The sequence below is a fragment of the Anomaloglossus baeobatrachus genome, chromosome 11 (assembly GCF_048569485.1).
Source record: "Anomaloglossus baeobatrachus isolate aAnoBae1 chromosome 11, aAnoBae1.hap1, whole genome shotgun sequence".
In the NCBI taxonomy this organism is placed as follows: Eukaryota; Metazoa; Chordata; class Amphibia; order Anura; family Aromobatidae; genus Anomaloglossus; species Anomaloglossus baeobatrachus.
In genome coordinates this window covers 105,060,636-105,083,872 of record NC_134363.1, presented here as the reverse complement: position 1 = coordinate 105,083,872, position 23,237 = coordinate 105,060,636, and the positions used below count along the sequence as shown (strand labels likewise).

The following is a 23,237-nucleotide window of genomic DNA, read 5'->3' as shown; positions in this document are numbered from 1 at the left end:
AAGCGTCGCCAAAGTGGGAGAGCCTGCCACCGACTAAGGACGTGGCTGGAGCGGGCCGAGAGTCATGAGGAAGCTGCCTTAGTGGCAGAACCTCCTGCGGTCTTCTGCGGACGCGCTTTTGGGCGCCAGTTGGATTTCTGATCCTTGGCTGAGTTAGCGGACGAAGCGGAAGGCTTAGAGGATGACCAGTTGGAGGAACGAAAGGAACGAAACCTCGATTGATTCCTACCCTGGGCGGGTTTCCTGGTCTTGGTTTGTGGCATGGAAGTACTCTTCCCGCCAGTAGCTTCTTTAATGATTTCATCCAGCTGTTCACCAAACAGCCGTGAACCAGCAAAAGGGAGCCCAGCAAGAAACTTCTTGGAAGAAGCATCTGCCTTCCACTCTCGAAGCCACAAAATCCTGCGGATAACAAGAGAATTAGCTGAAGCCACCGCAGTGCGGTGAGCAGCCTCTAGCATGGCAGACATGGCATAAGATGAAAAGGCTGAAGCCTGAGCAGTTAAGGTAACCATCTCAGGCATAGATTCCTTGGTGAGGGAATGCATCCCCTCTAGAGAAGCAGAGATGGCTTTGAGAGTCCACACTGCTGCAAAAGACGGGGAAAACGCGGCCCCCGCAGCTTCATACACAGATTTGGCCAGAAGGTCAATCTGACGGTCAGTGGAATCCTTAAGTGAGGTGCAGTCAGCCACCGACACAACGATCCGGGCTGATAGCCTAGACACCGGAGGGTCTACCTTTGGGGAGTGAGACCACTCCTTGACCACCTCAGGTGGAAATGGAAACCGGTCATCAGAACCACGCTTTGGAAAGTGTTTGTCAGGGCAGGCCCTGGGTTTGGTCACAGCGGTCTGAAAACTGGAGTGGTTAAAGAACACACTCTTCACTCTCTTAGGCGAGGTAAACTGATGTTTTTCTGCCAAAGAGTTGCTCCTCTGACACTGGCGGATTGAGATCCAGCACAGAATTAATAGAAGCAATCAAATCACTAAGATCTGAGTCACCCTCAGAGAAATCGATGGGATACATAGCCTCCGAGCCCCCAGTGAGGGCAACCTCCTTATCTTGAGAGTCAGCTCTTGAGACAGAGCCGTGGGATGGGGAGAGGAAGGAAACCCTGCGCCTTCTCTTAGAAGGACGGGGTCTGGGATCAGATGATGAATCCTCCGTGAGCTCTGATGGACGGAGATCAGAGGATAGGAGTCCTCTGTCAAGAGTATTAGAGGCACCCTGTGAGGGGGGCTGATGCATATTCATCAAAGTCCTGGACAAAAGCCCCATGGACTCAGCAAATGACTGGGATATGGACCTAGAAAAGGACTCTACCCAGGCCGGGGGTTCAATCACAGGTGCAGCAGCAGCCTGAGAGACCACTGGGGGTGAGACTCCAGGCTGTGGCACCGCCAAGTTAGAGCAACCATCACAGTGTGGATAAATGCTCGGCTCAAGCAGCAGGAGCTTACATGCAGTGCATGCAGAATAAAGCTTTGGAGCCTTGCTCCTTGTGTGAGACATGCTGCTGGTATACAGAGGTCCACAACCGGAGACCGGCTGTGGCTTACCAGACCGCTGAGCGCGGTGTTGTGTGCCCTCCAGATCCCGAAGCCCGGTCCCCCAGTCGCAGCACCTCAGCAGAGATGCAGAATGCAGGATGTCCCAGAGCAGAGTGAACTCTGCTCTGCCTGAGAAATGACTAGGGGGCGTTCCTATAAAAGAGTGGGAACTGGAGGGCTATAGAGACCTGCAGGGAAGGAGGGACGCCCCAGCAGTGGGGAGTGTCCCTCCCCTGTGTAGAACGGCCGCCGGGAGGAGCCGAACCTGTCCCTCTGCATGAGTGACATGCGAGGGCAGGAAAATGAAACTAGGCCTCCGGCGAAGCCGGGGCCTAAATTTAAGCGGCGAGGCCGACAAGCAGGCACCATCGGCGCGGTTCTCAGGCAAAAGCTAGAGAATCTGCCGGAAAAGTTAAAACAATCCCATACAGCATACTCTCCCCTTACAATAAAGAACCGGGACCCCCAACATAAACGTCTCAGGTACTTAGCTGCTGAGACGCAGGGCCATGTCCCTGGGGATGAGTGCTCCGGTCCAACAGAATCCTCAAGGGGCTGTGGATGGAGACCGGACTCCTGCCAGGCATGGAGACCGTGCTGGCTCCCACTTCAAGCCAGAGCCCAGAAGGGATGGTGAAGGAGCGCGGCATGTAAGGCTTCAGCCTTGTAAATCAACCTTAACAACACCGCCGACACAGTGGGGTGAGAAGGGACATGCCGGGAGTCCAGACATGGACCCGCTTTTCTTCAAACTCTTTCCAAAAGTCAAACAAATCAGATGAGAATGCATGTGTGGATGTATGCCTCCTGACACAAAGCAATAAACTGGCTAGGACTGGCTACCAGGGGGTGTATAAGCTCAGAAAGAGGAGCTACACTTTTAAGTGTAGTACTTTGTGTGTCCTCCGGAGGCAGAAGCTAAACACCCATGGTCTGGGTCTCCCAAAGGAACGATAAAGAAAACTCATCTGGGAGTTAGGAGAGAGATGGAAAAAAGAACAGCAATATTCTCTATTTATATGGAATCTGCTGTGTGGTATAAATTGTATAGCCCCTTAAAGGTTTATCCCTAAAAACACAAGATACCCTCTATCCATGTAATAAAGGGTTGCAGGACCCCATATCTTGGGATTCCAAGCAGTTGGAGACACTTCCCACCCCAGCAATCAGCCCATATAACTGTTAGATGCTGCAGTCATTACTGACCACAGAATCTAAGGGGTAAGAAAAAGGGCAAGTATCAAGATTCCCTCCAATTGTGGTCATTGTAGCAGAAGGTAAACTGCAATATACCCAGCAGCCAGAGAATATGGCACAGCACACCTCCTGTGCCCACAGCATTGCATGTTGTACATGGATGGATCTTTCCACCTATTACAGTGTAACATCATGGTACATGTCAGGGACGTGTTTGTTATGGGCAGGGAGTCCAGCAGTCAGATCTGCACGCACCTTTATTACCAGTATATCAACCAACATATTGTGTGATTTTTAATCATAACCCACCTCCACGGATATGAAAGGGGCCGTCATGGTAGGGAACGTTGGGCATAAAGTCAGTGGGTACAGACGCTTCCCACAGAGATCTTTTTCTGGTGACCTTAGAGACACAGAGGTGTGACCCAGGAGAAGATCTACAAGATTTAAAGAAGCACTACTTTTAGGAATCAGCAATATTACAATATAGATGGAGACAGGTTGCAAAAGTCACTTACTGTCAGCGTTTCTTACTATCTGCCACACATTGAAAGACAGTTCTTTGCTCTGATGCGTAGGCTCGCTGTAGGAGGAGAACATCAAATCACAAGCAGCCAGAACCCAAAACGCCGCAAACACTGTCCCAGCAGATAATACGTAGCCCTTTATACCCATTACCCCCAGTGACCCCCAACACCTGCTCACAATATCATCTCCTCACTCCATTGGACCTTCCAGGTCTCTCCATTTTTTTGCATCCTGCCACAACGAGTTTTTTTCACCTGATTAGGGCAATCCAGTTCAGCTTCACATATCAGCTCAACGTCTGAGAAGGAAACCACAGAAAATGAAGACATACTAAAGAAATAGCTGACTGCAATTAACTAAACCTTTAAGGGTACTGTCACACCAAACAACGTACCAGCGATTCCGACCACGATACGACCTGGTCAGGATCGCTGGTACGTCGCTACAGGGTCGCTAGTGAGCTGTCAAACAGTCAGATCTTCCCAACAACGCAGCAACGATACGGCGGTCGCTGGGACCCCGTCACATAGCACGATTCAAATCTTGATTAGTAACATAGGCGTGCATCTACATTGCCTTTTCCGCGCCCCCTCTGCTCTGATTGGTGGTCGTAACTGCGTTGTGACTGGGCGACCTTGCCTTTAGAGAAGGCAACATATTAGCGCTTCCATCCTTTTCCATCCTACAGTCCCGATGCAGAATGGACTGTATTACGATCTGCTGCTACACGTGGTCCGGGACAAGTGAATTCAGCCCTCTGAAATGTACTGCGATCTACAAGCCAGAACAGAGGATGGAAGCAGCCAATCCGAACGCAGTAGCGACCACCAATCGTAACAGAGAGGGCGCGGAATACAACGAAGATGCACGCCTACGTGAGTCGTGAGCGAGGTAGTTGGGTAAGGTGTCAAACACAGCGATGCGTGCTGCCCTGCAGGAGCCCGACGAGCAGAAAATAAACCAGCACAGTGTGTAACGAGCAGCGATTTCACAGCAGGGGCCAGGTCACTGCTTAGTGTCACACACAGCGAGATCGCGGATGAGGTCAGTGGTACGTCACAAGACCTGTGACTCAGCAGCGATCTCGCTAAGTGAGAAGTACCCCTAAGGCTATGTTCACACAGGACATTTTTTGCAGCTTTTTTTTCCTGACTAAAACCTGATCTTGATGTCTCCTTGGAGTCATCTGCGGTTTTGGTGGCATTTTTGTGGAGTTTTTACAGCATTTTTTCTGTGACGTCAAGACCAGCAAGTGTACAAAAGTACCCGAGTGCTGGGCCAGGCCGGTATTGATCTGGATCCGACACTTGTGTAGTTAAACACAAAAAAAAACAAACCCCAAAGCACGCTAAACCAGTCTCTAGTAGATGCTAGAGTGTATGGGCTCCTTCCAGGTATGACATCATTCAACAGGTCCCTTACAAACAGGGGGGCAGGGGGCGAAGCATGATTGTAGTGGAAAGGAGAAAACATGGCCAACCTCACTAACCAAGCCGTTCACGCCCACTAACCTCGAAAGAGCCAATACATTCTAGGATCATCCGTACCTGCTCGCGCGGCCCCTCCTTCTTCCAGAGCCACTCAGCTTCATGCATATTCACTCCCCCACTGGAGATTGTGTGTTTATGATACAGTAAAAAAATAAAATTAAAAAAAATGACTGTTCCCCCCCATATTATGATATCTAGCACAGATAAAACGTACAGCTACAGGTTGCAGCCCCCAGATGTGTGCTTATCTTGGCTGGGTATCAAAATAAGAAAGACCCCACAATTTTTTATTTTTTTAAAAAAAAAAAAAAAAACAAAAAAAACAAACAAACAGTACAGCGCGCAGTCCCTCCCAATATTGATACCCAGCCAAGATAAAGCCTACAGCTGGGGGCTGGTATTCTTAGGCTGGAGAGACCCAGCCTAAAAATATCAGCCTGCAAACGCCCAGGTTTGTTGAATCCATTAGATGCGACAATCCCAAGACTTTACCCGGCTCTTCCCGAATTGCCGTGGTGCGGTGGCAATCAGAGTATTAAGGCGCTAATCGCAGCCATAGCTATGACTAAGGGCAAGCACGCACTTTGCGTTTCCACCTGCGTTTCCACTGCTTTTTTGGTCCGTTTTGAGAAGCACCTTTTTTCTGCCTAAATGCATCAGTTTTGATTTTCCAGCAAAGTCAATGGAAACTTGATTTTCAGACCGCACTTTGCGTTTTAAAACGCTGCGTTTAATTTGTATATTTTGTGGCAAAAACCATGCGTTCAAAGAAGCAGCATGTCAGTTGTTTTTGCCATTTTAGGTCAGTTTTGCTAACATTGAAGTCAATGGGAAATTGCAAAAAACAAGATTTCTTCAAATTCCTGCGTTTTACCTGCTGCTTTTTCAGAGCAGAAAACATGCGTTTTGGACTACTAAAACGCATGCTTTTTGGACATCAAAGAAGGGAATTTTGTTTACTTACCGTAAATTCCTTTTCTTCTAGCTCCAATTGGGAGACCCAGACAGTGGGTGTATAGCTACTGCCTCTGGAGGCCGCACAAAGAACTACACTTAAAAGTGTAAGGCCCCTCCCCTTCTGGCTATACACCCTCCCGTAGGAGTACGGATTCCTCAGTTTTAGTACCAAAGCAAGGAGGAGGAAAGCCAATAACAGTTTCAAAAACAAATTCAATCCGATAACAAGATCGGAGAACTTAAGAAACAACATGAACAACAAGTGCACCCGAAAAACGAAACCCTAAGAACAAATAGGGCGGGTGCTGGGTCTCCCAATTGGAGCTAGAAGAAAAGGAATTTACGGTAAGTAAACAAAATTCCCTTCTTCTTTTTCGCTCCTAATTGGGAGACCCAGACAGTGGGACGTCCAAAAGCAGTCCCTGGGTGGGTAAAAAGATACCACATGAACGGGCTGTCAGACAGCCCTTTCCTACAGGTGGGCCACCGCCGCCTGAAGGACCTGTCTACCTAGGCTGGCATCTGCCGAAGCGTAGGTATGCACTTGATAGTGTTTGGTAAACGTGTGCAGACTCGACCAGGTAGCCGCCTGGCACACCTGCTGAGCCGTAGCCTGATGCCGCAATGCCCAGGACGCACCAACGGCTCTGGTAGAATGGGCCTTCAGTCCAGATGGAATCGGAAGCCCAGCAGAACGGTATGTGTGAAGAATTGGTTCCTTGATCCACCGCGCCAGGGTGGATTTGGAAGCTTGCGATCCCTTATGCTGACCAGCGACTAGGACAAAGAGCGCATCAGAACGGCGTAGAGACGCCGTGCGAGAAATGTAAATCCTGAGTGCTCTCACCAGGTCCAACAGATGTAAACCTTTTTCAAATTGGTGAACTGGATGCGGACACAAAGATGGCAAAGTGATATCCTGATTGAGATGAAAGGAAGAAACCACCTTGGGAGAAAACTCTGGAATTGGACGCAGTACTACCTTGTCTTGGTGAAACACCAGGAAGGGAGATTTGCAAGATAACGCCGCTAGCTCGGACACTCTTCGAAGAGACGTGACCGCCACAAGAAAAACTACTTTTTGTGAAAGCCGAGAAAGGGAAACCTCTTTCAAAGGCTCGAAAGGCGGCTTCTGGAGAGCAATGAGAACCTTGTTCAGATCCCAGGGTTCCAATGGCCGTCTGTAAGGAGGAACGATATGACAAACTCCTTGGAGAAACGTGCGTACTTTAGAAAGTCGTGCCAAGCGCTTCTGAAAGAATACGGATAGCGCGGAGACTTGACCCTTAAGAGAGCTAAGCGACAAACCTTTTTCCAACCCAGACTGCAGGAAGGAAAGAAAAATTGGCAATGCAAATGGCCAGGGAGAAAACCCTTGAGCCAAGCACCAAGCTAAGAATATCTTCCACGTCCTGTGATAGATCTTAGCTGAGGATGGTTTTCTAGCCTGTCTCATTGTGGCAACAACTTCATGAGATAAACCGGAGGCCGCTAGGATCCAGGACTCAATGGCCACACAGTCAGGTTCAGGGCCGCAGAATTCAGATGGAAAAACGGCCCTTGAGACAGCAAATCTGGACGGTCTGGTAGTGCCCACGGTTGGCCTACCGTGAGATGCCACAGATCCGGGTACCACGACCTTCTTGGCCAGTCTGGAGCGACGAGAATGGCTCGATGGCAGTCGGACCTGATTTTCCGGAGAACTCTGGGTAACAATGCTAGAGGTGGGAACACATAGGGGAGTCGGAATTGCGACCAATCCTGAACCAAGGCGTCTGCCGCCAGCGCTCGGTGATCGTGAGACCGTGCCATGAAAACTGGGACCTTGTTGTTGTGCCGTGACGCCATCAGATCGACGTCCGGCGTCCCCCAGCGGCAACAGATCTGCTGAAACACGTCCGGGTGAAGGGACCATTCTCCTGCGTCCATGCCCTGGCGACTGAGAAAGTCTGCTTCCCAGTTTTCCACGCCTGGGATGTGAACTGCGGATATGGTGGACGCTTTGCTTTCCACCCACGTCAAAATCCGCCGGACTTCCTGAAAGGCTTGGCGACTGCGTGTTCCCCCTTGGTGGTTGATGTACGCCACCGCCGTGGAATTATCCGACTGAATCCGAATCTGCTTGCCTTCCAGCCATTGTTGGAAGGCTCGCAGAGCAAGGTAGATTGCTCTGATTTCCAGAACATTGATCTGCAGGGTGGACTCTTCCTGAGTCCACGTCCCCTGAGCCCTGTGGTGGAGAAACACCGCTCCCCACCCTGATAGGCTCGCATCCGTCGTGACCACTGCCCAGGACGGAGGAAGGAACGACTTTCCCTGTGACAATGAGGTGGGGAGAAGCCACCAACGCAGAGAGTCCTTGGCAGTCTGAGAGAGGGAGACAGTCCTGTCGAGGGACGTCGACTTCCCGTCCCATTGGCGGAGAATGTCCCATTGTAGAGGGCGCAGATGAAACTGCGCGAACGGGACCGCCTCCATTGCTGCTACCATCTTTCCTAGGAAATGCATGAGGCGCCTCAGTGAGTGCGACTGGCTCTGAAGGAGAGATTGCACTCCTGTCCTTAGCGAACACTGCTTGTCCAGTGGAAGCTTCACTATCGCTGAGAGAGTATGAAACTCCATGCCAAGATAAGTCAGAGATTGGGTCGGGATGAGATGCGACTTTGGAAAGTTGATAATCCACCCGAAACTCTGGAGAGTGTCTAGTGCCACCTTCAGACTGTGTTGGCATGCCTCTTGAGAGGGTGCCTTTATAAGCAGGTCGTCTAGATACGGGATGACCGAGTGGCCCTGCGAGTGCAGAACAGCTACTACTGCTGCCATGACCTTGGTGAAGACCCGGGGGGCTGTTGCCAGACCGAAAGGTAACGCTACGAACTGCAGGTGTTCGTCGTGTATGACGAAGCGTAGGAAACGCTGATGCTCTGGCGAAATCGGCACGTGGAGATACGCATCTTTGATATCTATTGATGCTAGAAAATCTCCTTGAGACATTGAGGCTATGACGGAGCGTAGGGATTCCATCCGGAACCTCCTGACTTTTACGTGTCTGTTGAGCAACTTTAGATCCAGGACGGGTCGATACGATCCGTCCTTTTTTGGGACTACAAACAGATTGGAGTAAAAACCGTGACCTTGTTCCTGAAGAGGGACGGAGATCACCACTCCTTCCGCCTTTAGAGCGGCCACCGCCTGCAACAGAGCATCGGCTCGGTCTGGTGGTGGAGAAGTTGTGAAGAAACGAGTTGGCGGACGAGAACTGAACTCTATCCTGTACCCGTGAGACAGAATATCCCTCACCCAACGGTCTTTGACGCGTGACAGCCAAATGTCGCCAAAGTGGGAAAGCCTCCCACCGACCGAGGGTGTGGGAATCGGAGACTGCAAGTCAGGAGGACGCCGTCTTGGCAACGGTTCCTCCGGCTGTCCTTTTTGGGCGTGACTGAGACCTCCAAGAATCTGAGCGTCTCTGGTCTTTTTGAGTCTTTTTTGACGAGGCGAATTGGGACCTGCCCGGTCCTCGAAAGGACCGATAACCAGACTGACCCTTCCTCTGTTGGGGTTTGTTTTGTCTGTGTTGCGGTAAGGATGAGTCCTTACCCTTGGAGTGTTTGATGATTTCATCCAAACGCTCTCCAAACAATCGGTCACGAGAAAAAGGCAAATTGGTTAAGCACTTCTTGGAATGAGAATCTGCTTTCCAATGTCTCAACCACAGGGCCCTACGCAAAACAACGGAGTTGGCTGACGCCACTGCCGTGCGGCTTGTAGCGTCAAGAACAGCATTAATCGCGTACGACGCGAATGCCGACATTTGCGAGGTCAATGGTGCTACCTGCGGGGCAAATGCACGTGTGACTGAGTCGACTTGCACAAGCCCGGCTGAGATAGCTTGGAGTGCCCATACGGCAGCAAAAGATGGCGCTAACGACGCTCCAATCGCTTCATAGATGGATTTCAGCCAGAGCTCCATCTGCCTGTCAGTGGCATCTTTAAGTGCCGCTCCATCTTCAACTGCAACCAAGGATCTAGCTGCAAGCCTGGAAATTGGAGGATCCACTTTTGGACACTGGGTCCAACCCTTGACCACCTCAGGGGGAAAAGGATAGCGTGTATCTTTAAGCCGTTTAGAAAAACGCCTTTCCGGATAAGCGTGGGGTTTCTGGATTGCGTCTCTAAAGTCAGCGTGGTCCAGAAAAGTGCTTAATGTACGCTTAGGATATCTGAAATGGATTTTCTCGTGCTGCGAAGCTGACTCCTCTACAGGAGGAGCTGGTGGGGAAATATTTAACATCTTATTGATGGACGCTATAAGATCATTAACTATGGCGTCACCATCTGGTGTATCTAGATTGAGAGCGGTCCCAGGATCAGAATCCTGATCAGTGACGTCCGCTTCATCACCCATAGATTCATCTCGCTGGGATCCTGACCATTGAGATGAATGTGAAGGCCCCTCATAGCGAGCCCGCTTAGGTTGCCTGGGGCCATCGTCCGAGTCAGAGTCTTCACCCTGAGGTGTATGTGCCCGTCCCGGAGCTTGGAGGTAATTCAGCTGAGGGGGACCAGGGGGCAATGATTGCACAGTGTCCGTGGCCTGAAGTACAGGCCTAGCTCGCAATGCGTCAAGAATTTGTGACATAGTGAGAGACATTCTGTCAGCAAAAGCTGTAAACTCAGTTCCTGTCACCTGGACAGCATTCACAGGTGGTACACCCTGGGTCACGTCCAGCAGAGGTCCCGACTGTGCAAGCGCCGCAGGGGCCGAGCACTGCACACAATGGGGGTCAGTGGAGCCTGCCGGTAGAAAAGTCCCACATGCGGTACAGGAAGCATATAATGTCTGTGCCTTGGCACCCTTGCGTTTTGCGGACGACATGCTGTTGGCTCTCTGCAATGTGAGAGAGTCTATAGCCAAAGGGCGACAAGCGCTATGCAGTACAAAGTATTTGCAGGAACAAAATACTAAGATTACTACTGGCACAAGAGGGGGTGAGCCCAAAGGGCTGCTTACCGCCCGCTGAATAGCGGGTAAGAGGCGCAGAATTCCTTGTCTGGGTCTCCCCGGCTCCCCTCTGCAGCTCAGCGTGTCAGCAGGAATGGCTGCCGGCGTCTGTGGAGAGGGGCGGTCCGTGGGAGTTCCCAAACAAAAGTGCGGGAAACAGTGTCCCCTCTGTGCCTATTGTGAGGGCTGGAGTATGTAAAAACGACTCCAGCCCTCAGCGCTGATGCACTGACCAGCGTCCCGCCCCTCTCCTGACTGGCAGGTCCGGGGGCGGGAACGAACGGAAATAGGCCGCAAAAGCCGGGGACTCGAGTTATCAGCGCGGCCGCCGTAAAAGCGCGGCCCGCGCTGAAGTCCCCGGCGCACCACAAGTGCCAGCCGCGCCGCAGTCCCAGCGGCCGGCGCGACCTTTTCCCAAAAGTGTGCCTGCTTCAGCGAAGCTGAATGAGGCTATGGCACAAGCGCCGCAGCGCTGATGTCCCCGGCGCACTACAACACCCAGCATGCTGCGGTGTGAGCGCCAAATGCACGGGGACACAGAGTACCTTGAGGAAGCAGGGCCATGTCCCTGATGTACTCCGCTCCATCCAGCATCTTCTCCAGGGGCTGTAGATGGAGCACGGTCTCAGTGCCTGGAGACCAGTAAATCCCACTTCACCCAGAGCCCTGTAAAAAGGGATGGGGAAGGAATCAGCATGTGGGCTCCAGCCGCCGTACCCGCAATGGGTACCTCAACCTTACAAACACCTCCGACATACAGTGGGGTGAGAAGGGAGCATGCTGGGAGCCCTGTATGGGCCCTCTTTTCTTCCATCCGACATAGTCAGCAGCTGCTGCTGACTAAAAACAATGGAGCTATGCGTGCGTGTCTGACCTCCTGCGCACAAAGCTAAAACTGAGGAATCCGTACTCCTACGGGAGGGTGTATAGCCAGAAGGGGAGGGGCCTTACACTTTTAAGTGTAGTTCTTTGTGCGGCCTCCAGAGGCAGTAGCTATACACCCACTGTCTGGGTCTCCCAATTAGGAGCGAAAAAGAAATGATGATTTCATATGTCCCTTTACACACACACATAATCCGACAATTTAATTTAAGAAAAATATCCATTTATTGATATTTTAGTGATAAAATGTATATTACCACTATAATTTTATGAAATATATCTATTTTCATTATTTTTTCCATTAATATAGATTTGTCCCGTTTTTTTTTTCTTTTTTCATTGTTTGACTGCTTAAACTTTATTTAGCAGTGTATTGATGTTCAAAACGCAGATGAAAAAGCATGCAAAAAGCGCTGAAAACACATCTTAAACGAGGTAAATACGCATGCGTTTTCAGCGCTAAAGTTCTGAAAAAGGCAACTTCGGTCAAATCAATTAAGCTCAAAACGGGCGTTTAGAACTGCAAGTAGGAGAACGCAAAGTGCGTGCTTGCCCTAAGACCTACATTGGTAGGAGTCTATGAGACATCCCCATCACCAATCTGCAATACGTGAAAAGGAAAACAAACACCGAAAAAATCCTTTATTTGAAATAAAATGCAAAAAGCCCCCTTTCACCACTTTAACCCCATAATCACACCCCTGCAGGTCTCACGTAATCTACACGATGTCCCACGACGATTCAGCTTTGCTACATGTGAAGATCACAGTGAGCGGCCATAGAAAAAGACTGCCCGCTGTGAGCTCCAGAGAATGAATGAGCCGCACTATCAGCGGTCACTTCACTCAGGTGATTCCCAGTCACAGCTGGCGATACCTGTGTATGTTAATAGCCTGAGTGAGGTCAACGCTGAATGCGCGGTTCACTCATTCTCTGTATAGACCTGCAGACCAGGTCTGTGATTGGTTGCTGTGAGAAGCTGAGGGCACGTCTGACTGCAACCAATCACAGATGAAAGCAGTGAATATGTAATGAGTGGTGAAGTGGAGGAGCCGTGGGAGCGTACAGCCGCGCCGGTGATTCGGTAAATATAGCGTGCCTGCTCCAATCCACCTATCCCCACCACCATTTTTAAGTGCTGGCCAGATACTCTGGATCAATTCCGGGCCTAACCGGGTTTTTTTTATTAACCCTGGATCAGCGGGTCTAACCGGGTATCTGTGAATCCACCCGTCACTTGGGTGAAAAACCATGGCAAATGCGCTGAAAAGAATTGACATGTTCATTCTTTTCATGACGCAGCAAAACCTGAGGTGGTTCACAAAACCGTCAGGGAAAAATCCTGGAGGTGACTTGTGTGTGCATGAGGTTTCAGAAATCTCAGACTTTGCTGGAACTGTAAAAAGCAGCATTTTATTACCATGGATTTGCATAAAACCAAGGCAAATCCGTAGCTAAAAAATGCCCTGTGTGAACACAGCCTAAAACACCCTGAAATCTGCACAACCTTCATGAGCTACTGGGTTGGGTATGTATACATGGGGATATCCTCCCCTAGAGCGAACAACCTCCATATGCCTGTAGGTAATGGGGTTCACTAGGGACCCCACTTTGCTTTATAGAGTCTGATAAGCGCCAATCAAAATGGAGTGGTAAAATAGCCATGAATCACACAAAAAAATAAACGTAACCAACCTGAATATGGCAGAAGCACATCCCGAAGTTGCAGCTGTCGAACAAGAATCTTCAAGCCGTCCGTTCTGGTGGGGGATCCCTGCATGAGACGGTCACAGATGCCCTACACGGCACAGATAGGTGTGTAAGGTGAGGAGCTGAAAGACTACACCAGAGAGGAGGAGTAGGTGACTTACCATGCTGCCATCATGAGCTTTCAGGTTGAACATCATGGCCGGCTCTGCTGTGAGAAATGTGCTTTGTACTAGATCTTGTACTGTGCACAGTTCAGCACCTCCTTCTCGGCTCTGCAGATACAAGTCTCCAAAAATTATTGGGACCTACAATAGATCCGGACTTAAAAGTAGAGAAAGAATAAGACTCTCCAGCACTTACCTGATGCGAGTGCTTGGGTACAACATGGAGTAACATATCAGGGCGATCTTTAAAACTCCACGACACCAGGAGGCCAGCCTGCTGCAGCTCCTGTAACCGGACTTCTATCTGGAAATGGCCGAGAAGTACATAGCATTTATACAGGATATAATATCCATTATATAATGGTAGGACATTAGCAGCAGTAGCCATTAAGAAACCAAACTGTTACCTATGCCCCCTGGGTCAAGCGTCCCCGCCCTGGTCTCCATTTGGCTTTAGTGCTGCTGTTAGTTGTGTCATCACTGGTTGGCGACAGCACTGTTATTAGCTGCACTTCCACTGTGTGCTGCACATACAGATATATAGCGCACAGTAGGGGGGCAGCCAGATGCCTTTTCAAAGATTTTGGGTAGAATCACAAATTCGATTTTAACCGGGCCCCCAAACAAGGACTAACATCAGGGCTGAGTGGAAGACTCAAATACTAATTACATAAAACTCTATAGAATAATATGTGCATGGTAAATATGTGACTGCAGAATCTCTCATCACATCAGGTGCATAGTCACAGTATATATAATCTTATATGGCTCTGTATACTGGATGTCCCATACTTTGTAAACGGACATCCTGGGTTATATACTGGATAATACGCGGCTGGTGCAATATCTGATGTTGTGTACAAAGTGCAATATATTACAAATATGTATAGAACATGACATGCGAAGTGAGTATATCATATATCACTGTCATATACTGGATGTGATAATCTATGTGCAAAGACATCAGGTGGTATATACACCGGATAATATGCGGCTGGTATAATCTCATGTTATACATACATAGACCTCTCATGTCTGCACACTGTCATATTCCAGTCACATTAAAAGTACATATGATACAGTGTACAGGATAATCAGAATCGCGGACCCCATTGCTCAGGTAAAGCGGGTCTGGGCAGTCACTGCTGCAGATAATACAGTGGAGGGTCACACCATCTCCGCTCTCTTTGGGGTCCTGTTCTCCGGACTGACAATGGCCCCAGCACTGGACCTGTCAGTAATATATGGGTAGTAAAGAACGTTCAATTTTTAAAATTCTTAGATTGGGTATCCCAAGTCAGTAGAAGATTGTATTACTGTAAATTACCGACTCTTATTGGCTACAAATACTCCTCAAAACTAATAAACGTGGTATTTGTAACTTATGATATATAGTGCGGCTGGTGCCCATTATACATCCCTCGCTACCTTTTGTGCCTATGGCTAATGATACCCGGCCTCTGAAATAAACAGCAGCGGAGCCATTAGAAGACAATCCGGCTCACCGCTTTCCTAGCACCAGGAATATGCAACAAGGAACTTTACTAAGCCGGCATGGTGCGGTCCGAGCAGACACGATACATGTCCCTGGTCCTTCATTCTCCCCGATACTGTGATTGTACAGTCGTACATTGGCCATTAAAAATAAAATTAACAAAAAACTGAAGCAGCCATTTCTCCCAGCTCTTTACCAATACTATAACCACCATCACCTGTGCACTCTGTATGGTGACGGAGACCTGGTAAGTATCACAGGACACCGCGGCCGGGGACTCCTGAGTGACAGACACGGGAAACCGCACAGTGTCCGCAGAGAGATGACAGAGGAACACCTGCAAGAGGAAAGAAAAGACTGAGCAAACACACCATATGGCTACTTACTATTTTAGTAGTGGGTGAATCCAAGAAGTCTTTAAATGCAACCTTTGCCCTTCGAGGGCCACATACTAGTCATGCCCCATGTCTGCACACTACAATATTAAATTGGGTTCCCGAAATTGTGTGGCCAGTGGCTTGCAAAGCATTCTTCAAGTATGGATTATTTGTGGCCTCTATTGTCCTCAATTAATTTCTATCCTTAAAGACAACTTGGGTCTTCCAGACCAGACCAAGCAGGTGTTAAGAGATTTGTCTCAGGGTGGTGGAGGGGTGGGAGTATTTCTTCCCCTGTATGTGACATTGACCAATCATAAGCATGAGGTGTCGCACAGAGGGAAAAAAAAAAAAAAAAAAAAAAAAAAGAAAAACAACACATTCCCATGTTTGAGCAGACGTTCTCTCCTGTGAAAGACATGCAAGGACAGTCTGCTCCTCTCACCGGTCTTACTGCAGAGCTGTGTGTGGCTACAAAGTGCCAGGAATAGAGCAGAGATGAGTGAGATATCATTACAGCAGTGCTGCCAGCTCCGCCCCTCCACCCACACTGACTGCTGTGAGATGAAAGCTGAAGGTGTTCATAATCGCTGCTCTACTCCCAGCACTTTGTAATCACACACAGCTCTGAAGTAAGCCCACGCAGTCATACGTCTCACACTGACAAACCTGCGTTAAGAGTCGGTGGGTACATGTTCATTTATTCCCCTGTACATTGCTGCTGGCTTATGATTGGTCAACCTCATGCAGAGTCTGGTAACTCCCCTTAGTCTCATCACAAAATTATAACCTAAATTGTACAAGTTGTTATCTCAATAGCAAACAGTACATTGTACTCCGGTCTGCAGCCGTCGTCCCATGATGTGGCTAGTTTAAGGGCTCATGCGCACGTTGCGTAATTGCATGCATTTACGCTGTGTATTGCACTGCAGTGTAAATGCATGCGTCCTGCGTTCCCAGCACAATCTATGTAGATTGTGCATGATACGTGCGCACAATGCTTTTATGAACGCAGCGATTTGGTTGCTAAAATTTTGACCCAAATCCGGGCGTTCATAAAAGCAGCATGTCAATTATTTGTGTGTTCTGGATGCAGCTCCCGCTCTGTCTATGGTGGGGGCAGCAGCCAGAGTGCAGGAAATCAGCTTTTTTTTAACAAAAATAATGCATTCATTACGCAGTCTTTCTGCAGCAATTTGAAGCGCACATGTGCTGTCAAATCGCTGCAGAATATTCAGCAGTTACATGCGCATGAGCCCTAATACATTCACAGGTCATCTTTACCATGGCTGAATGTAGTCAGTTATGTAGTAGATAAAGACCATGGTCAAACTCCTGAGTCTGGTCACAGCCTACACTCTGCAATGGACACGTGAGGCTTGAAATACGTTCTGCAGTGAACTGGACAATAGAGCCCAACCATTTACATTAAACATCTACTGCTATAATAGACATAACGCAGATTTTAATATTTGTGAATGTGCAATAAACGGATTTTTGTGTACTCACCGTAAAATCGTTCTCTTAGCCATCATTGCGGGACACAGGACCATGGGTGTTATGCTGCCTATCCATAGGAGGACACTAAGTAGATGCAAATGCATAGCTCCTCCTCTGCAGTATACACCCCCTGGCCGGGCCAGGCAAGCTCAGTTTTAGTACACAAGCAGTAGGAGAAAAAAAACAGTAAAAACTTCTCAACAGAAGAACATGAGAAAGAGAGTCATAACCAAATAAGGTACTGAGAGAACCAAGGCCCAACAGGGCAACAGGGTGGGTGCTGTGTCCCCCAATGATGGCTAAGAGAAAACGATTTTACGGTGAGTACACAAAAATCCGTTTTTCTCTGACGCCTCATAGGGGGACACAGGACCATGGGACGTCCTAAAGCAGTCCATGGGTGGGAAACATAAAAGAAGACAACACAACCCAAGGACTAGGAACCAGTCCCAGACAGCCTGGAGCGCCTACTGAGAGAGGTGCTCTACTGCAGTTTGCAGAATTTTCCTACCCAGATTTGCCTCAGTTGAAACCTGGGTATGGACTCTGTAATGCTTTGAAAACGTATGTAGGCTAGACCAGGTCGCAGCCTTACACACCTGTTCCACTGAAGCCTGATGCCGAATGGCCCACGAAGCGCCAACTGCTCACGTGGAATGAGCCCGCAGCCCACTAGGAATGGGCTTGAGTTGCAAGCGGTAGACTTCCTGGATCGCAGAGCGAATCCAGCGAGCCCGAGTCGCCTTTGAAGCTGCCTGTCCCTTCTTAGGCCCCTCAGGAATGACGAACAAAGAGTCCGTTTTCCTAAAGGGGCTGTCCTGAATATGTAATATCTGAGAGCTCTGACTAGGTCTAACGAATGCAGAGACCTTTCCACCCTATGAACCGGGTGTGGACAAAAGGAAGGCAGAACAATGTCCTCGTTCAAATGAAACGGGGTAAGAACCTTTGGAAGGAAATCCGGAAGGGGGCGCAGAACCACCTTGTCCTGGTGAAAGATCAGAAAAGGCTTGCGGCAAGAGAGTGCTGCTAGCTCCGAAACCTGTCTGATGGACGTAATTGCCACCAGGAATGTTACCTTCCAGGACAGAAGAGCAAGGGAGGATTCCTTGAGGGGTTCAAAGGGAGACCTCTGGAGACCGTCCAGAACAAGGTTGAGATCCCATGGTTCCAGCGGCCGTTTGTACGGGGGAACTAGATGGGAAACGCCCTGGAGGAAGGTCTTGACTTGCGTTTTTTGAGCCAGGCGGCATTGGTAAAAGATTGAGAGCGCCGAGACCTGCCCTTTAAAAGGGAACTGAGAGCCAACCCTGCTTGCAAGCCAGACTGTAGAAAGTCGAGAATTCTGGGGATGGCCAGAGGCATAGGCTGGACGTTAGTTTCCCTGCACCATGAAAGGAAGATTTTCCACGTACAGTGGTAAATGCGGGATGAAGCAGGCTTTCGGGCGCTGATCATGGTGGAAATAACCGCGGGGGAGAATCCCGCTCTTGTTAATACCCAGGTCTCAATGGCCATGCCGTCAGCTTCAGGGCTCTGGAGTTCTAATGGGAAATGGGCCCTTGGGTCAGCAAGTCTGGGATGTCTGGAAGGTGCCACGGTGCGTCTGTGAGCATTTGTACTAAATTTGGCATACCAGGCGCGCCTGGGCCAGTCCGGTGCTATCAGTATCACCGGGACTCCCTCTGCCTTGATCTTCCTGATTACCTGCGGCAGCAGGGGTAGAGGTGGAAATATGCAAGGCAGGCGGAAGTGGTGCCAGGAGCAGACTAGAGCATCCGCGCCGATTGACTGCGGGCCGCGTGACCTGGCTATGAACGCGGGTACCTTTGCATTCAATCTTGAGGCCATTAGGTCCACGTCTGGTGTGCCCCAGCGAGTGCAGATGTGTAGAAACACATCTGGGTGGAGAGACCATTCTCCGGCGGCCAGGCCTTGGCGACTTAGAAAGTCTGCTGCCCAGTTCTCTACCCCCGGTATGTATACCGCTGATATCACTGATCCCGACGATTCGGCCCAGCTGAGGATCTTGTGGGCCTCGAGATAAGCCACTTTGCTGCGGGTGCCCCCCTGCCGATTGATATAGGCTACAGCTGTCGCATTGTCCGATTGGACTCGAATCTGACGACCCGCTAGCAGAGGGCAGAACGCAATGAGCGCGAGGAAGATCGCGCGAAGTTCCAGGATGTTTATGGGTAGGAAAGACTCCTGGGGCGTCCAACGTCCTTGAGCAGTGTGGTGCCGGTACACTGCTCCCCAGCCTAGGAGGCTGGCGTCCGTAGTCACGACCAGCCAGTTCACTGGGAGAAAAGATCTCCCAGTCGATAGGGATGAGGACCGAAACCACCAGCGGAGTGCGTACCTGACTGAAGGCGTCAGGTGAAGATGTCTGTCCAGGGAGAAGGGGCTCTTGTCCCAGGCCGCTAGAAGGGCTAGCTGCAGTGGGCAGAGGTGCAGTTGAGCAAAGGGTACTGCTTCCATAGCTGCCACCATCCTGCCGAGCACTTTCATGCTGAATCGAATGGAGCGAGACGGAGGACGTAGAAGGCAGCGTACCGCTCGTTGAAGAGCGATCGCCTTGTCCAGGGGGAGATAGATCATGCCCCGACGGGTGTCCAGGGACATGCCCAGGAAGGTGATGGATCGTGATGGGATCGGGGATGATTTGTCCAGATTCACTAGCCACCCTAAGCGGGATAGGGTGTCCACAGTGATCTGTACGCTGGTTGAGCAGTCGCAGAAGGAGGGGGCATTGATGAGGAGGTCGGCCAAGTAACGGAGAACGACTACTCCCCTGGCGTGAAGGACGCTCATGGCGACCGCCATGACTTTGGTGAAGACCCTTGGTGCGGTGGCAAGGCCGAAGGGTAGAGCTACGAATTGAAAGTGGGAGTCCTGAATTGCGAAGCGGAGGAACTTTTGGTGATCTGGGGCGATGGGTATGTGTAGGTACGCGTCCTTGATGTCTATGGAGGCGAGAAATTCCCCTTCGACCATGGATGCAATAATAGACCTTAGGGACTCCATTCTGAATCTCCGTACGTGCTCATGTTTGTTTAGGTGTTTGAGGTCCAGGATGGGTCGAACTGACCCATCCTTTTTGGGGACCACAAAGAGGTTGGAATAAAAAAAAACCCGAATTTCTCGTCATCTGGGACAGGTATTATCCCTCCTGCTGTTTGGAGCGAGTGGATTCGTCGTTTTCGAGTCTTTGGGGGGGCCGAAGGAGTCATGAGGGGGGAAAACGTCGTGGCAGAGTCTCCCTAGTCCTGTTTCGGTCTAGGCTGCCATGACGAAGTGGGTTTCGGGGAGAGCTGAGAAGGTCGGTCCCTGCGTAGTCCGCGGCTGGTGGCGGGGACAGCACGGGATGTCGACCAACCAAATGAGTTCCGAAAGGAGCGTAACGAGGACTGTGGACGTTTGGTGAAGGACGTCCTGGACTTCAGCTGGGGGAGGGAGGTACCCTTTCCTCCCGTGGCATCAGAAATGAGCTTGTCCAGACGTTCGCCAAACAATCGGTCTGGAAAAAAGGGAAGGCCCGTGAGAGACTTCTTGGAGGCAGAGTCCGCTCGCCATTGTTGGAACCAGAGAGCTCTACGGATGGCTATGGTATTTGAGGTGGCAAACGCTGTGCAGGCAGCAGCGTCCATGGAGGCCTGCATGAGGTACTCCGCCGCAGCGGCAATTTGAGCTGTTACCTCTGTAAAGGTATGAGTGAACTGGGATTCCTCAAGCGAAGTGTTAAGGGATTCTGCCCAGACCGAGATCGCCTTTGCGACCCACACAGCGGCAAAGGAGGGCGAGAGGGAGGAACCCGCAGCCTCAAAAGCAGAGCGGGCGAGGTGCTCCACCTGTGTCTGTCGGGTCCTTGATGGAGGAACCATCGGGTTAAGACAGGAGCGTCTTTGTGGTAAGGCGGGAGACCGGGGGGGGGTCGACCGAGGGCGGATCGGCCCAGCCCTTAGGGGCAGGTGAGGCAAAAGGGTACCGGGACTCCATGAGTTTTCGGTTACCGAAGCGCCTGTCAGGCTTCTCCCTTTGCTTTGTGAGGATATCCTGAAACTCTGGGTGATCAGCGAAAACCTATTGGGGTTTCCTTGCCCTCTTAAAAGGAGACTGCATGGTCAGTGGTAGTGGATGGGGGATCCTCCACATGCAGAGTTTGGTTGATTGCTGCTATAAGGGAGTCTATTGCAGTTTGATCATCTGGGGAGGCTGAAACCAAGGATTCCTCTTGGTATAAACAGCATTCTCCCTCCTCCAGCTCCAGCTCTTCAGAAGCCGTGGAGCGTGTGGGAGAGCCTGCCCTGTGTGCTCCCGAGGGAGAGCCCGCTGGAGACACACGGCCGTGTGCTCTTTTTCTGATCCTTGCAACCGGTGAAGCATGTGCCCGGATTACCTCAGAAGGATCCTCCATAGGGGTATCCTCAGGCTGCGTTCCGTCCAGGGACCCAGAAGGGTGTGGAGGACGACATTGCATAGCCAGCACCAGGTTCTGTGACAATTTTTCCATGGATTGGGACAGAAACTGTGCCCATTCCGGTGGGCCGGGAGCCCTAGGCTCTGGGCTGACGGTTGCAGCGGTGGTGGCAGGGTGGTCTTGGGGGGCTATAGGGGCACAGGACTCACAGAGAGAAGAGGTGTGTTTACGTGGCAGCTCAGCGTGGCAGGCAGTGCAGGCTGAATAATAGACTATGTGGGCCTTAGCACTCTTAGTGCCCTTAGAATTCTGGATGTTCCTAATAGGAGTATGCCAGGAGGGGGAGCAATGCTCAGCAGAGCTACAATTGAAGCAAGCACCTCACCAGAATCAGCCGATGGCCCTGTCCTCAGGAAGGATTAAGCTCTATGGAGATCTTCGCATGCTTTCCGGGGGGGAGGGGCTTATCGCGGCCGTGGGGGGGGGGGCTTAGCGCTAAAAGAGCACGAAGATTAAGTCATTGTGCCCCCCCCCTGCTGTGGGTAGTAAAAAACGGTGGGAAGGGAGCTTCTGATAGTTTTCCTCCCTCTCCCTCCAGTCAGCACACAGCTTGTCACTGGGGTTATCAGCCGGCTTTTCTGCTAGAGCAAATAAACAGCGTGAGTCCCTGAGCCCTGGGCCCTCCCCCTGCCACCAGGAAATTATCTGCAGGACTTTATGCAAACAGGAGTGACTTCCCCCTTCCTCCAGCCAGCAAGCTAGAGAAAAGTTAACACTGTGTGCAGGATCCTTGGGGCTCTCCTCCTTGCACTCAGCAAGGGACTTTCTCATAATAAATACTGTAAATGTCCTGGGAGCCTTCCCTGCAGCGTCTTTTCTCCCTTTGTCTGGGAAACCAGTCAGGGGGTATCTCACCTTAAAACACTGCTTCAGTCCAGGCAGTGAAAATAGCAGACTCAGCTTGCTGTGTCCGGTCACACCGGTGCCATATTCAACTCAGAGCCTGCAGAGGGGCTGAGGAATTGGTGCCATATTCAACTCAGAGCCTGCAAAGAGGGGCTGAGGAATTGGGCTATAGGGGCACAGGCCTCTACCCTGGGCTTTGGAAAATCGGTGTCTGTGGTACCCGTCGTCCAGCCCAGGATCCAGCGTTGCAGGAGGGGGTACGTGGAGGCGACACTCCACGTTCCCGCCCGTTGATGGTAGTGGGTGATCGGTCCCAAAAGGAAACAGTCGCCCTCAAAAATTAACAAACCTTGAAAGGAAGTGCCTCCTACAGACACTAAGCTAAAACTGAGGTTGCCTGGCCCGGCCAGGGGGTGTATACTGCAGAGGAGGAGCTATGCTTTTGCATCTACTTAGTGTCCTCCTATGGATAGGCAGCATAACACCCATGGTCCTGTGTCCCCCAATGAGGCGTCAGAGAAAATCATAGTTATTACCAGAGCCTGAACGTTGGGCATAATAGACAAAGTCAAGGGATTTTCTACACCTGACTTTCAATCTATTTGTTAATGACACAAATATACAGTGGAACCTCAGTTTACGAGTAACTTTGTGTATGAGTATTTCGCTATACGAGCAAAGCTTGCTGTAAATTTGTAACTCAGTTTACCAGCAATCTTTGCTGTACAAGGAAATACTCACCGAACACACTTGCGATTCCGTACTTTCACCGCGTTGTAACCCGCTCTTGCAGTCCACACAAACACACACATTATGCTCACCTTACCTTCCATTCCGTTCCCTCGGCGGCCTCCTGGTTCTTGTAGTCCGCAGGTACAGAATGTGTATCGGGTAACCATCTCAACGATGGAGGAACTTCTGCTGTCAGCACTTTTCAAGGCAGTGCGCTGACCAATCAGAGGCAAGTGGCTCTTGCGTATGATGTTGACGCTGACAGCGGAAGCTCCTGCATCGTCGCGATGGTTACCGGATACACATACCTGCGGACTA

The 23,237-nt window shown here is 50.4% G+C and overlaps 1 protein-coding gene across 2 annotated transcripts in view; it reads right to left on the bottom strand.

Moving 5' to 3' along the window:
* The window catches only part of C2CD2L (C2CD2 like), a 44,100-nt gene that overhangs the window by 12,367 nt on the left and 8,496 nt on the right, over nt 1-23,237 (bottom strand). For both annotated transcript variants that reach the window (XM_075328664.1, XM_075328665.1), the window contains exons 3-9: nt 15,202-15,321; nt 13,686-13,793; nt 13,487-13,597; nt 13,311-13,413; nt 3,459-3,579; nt 3,272-3,336; nt 3,063-3,190 (exon numbers count right to left, since the gene is read on the bottom strand). In XM_075328664.1, the coding sequence (XP_075184779.1) occupies nt 3,063-3,190; nt 3,272-3,336; nt 3,459-3,579; nt 13,311-13,413; nt 13,487-13,597; nt 13,686-13,793; nt 15,202-15,321 (756 nt within the window). The remainder of the gene's footprint in view (nt 1-3,062; nt 3,191-3,271; nt 3,337-3,458; nt 3,580-13,310; nt 13,414-13,486; nt 13,598-13,685; nt 13,794-15,201; nt 15,322-23,237) is intronic.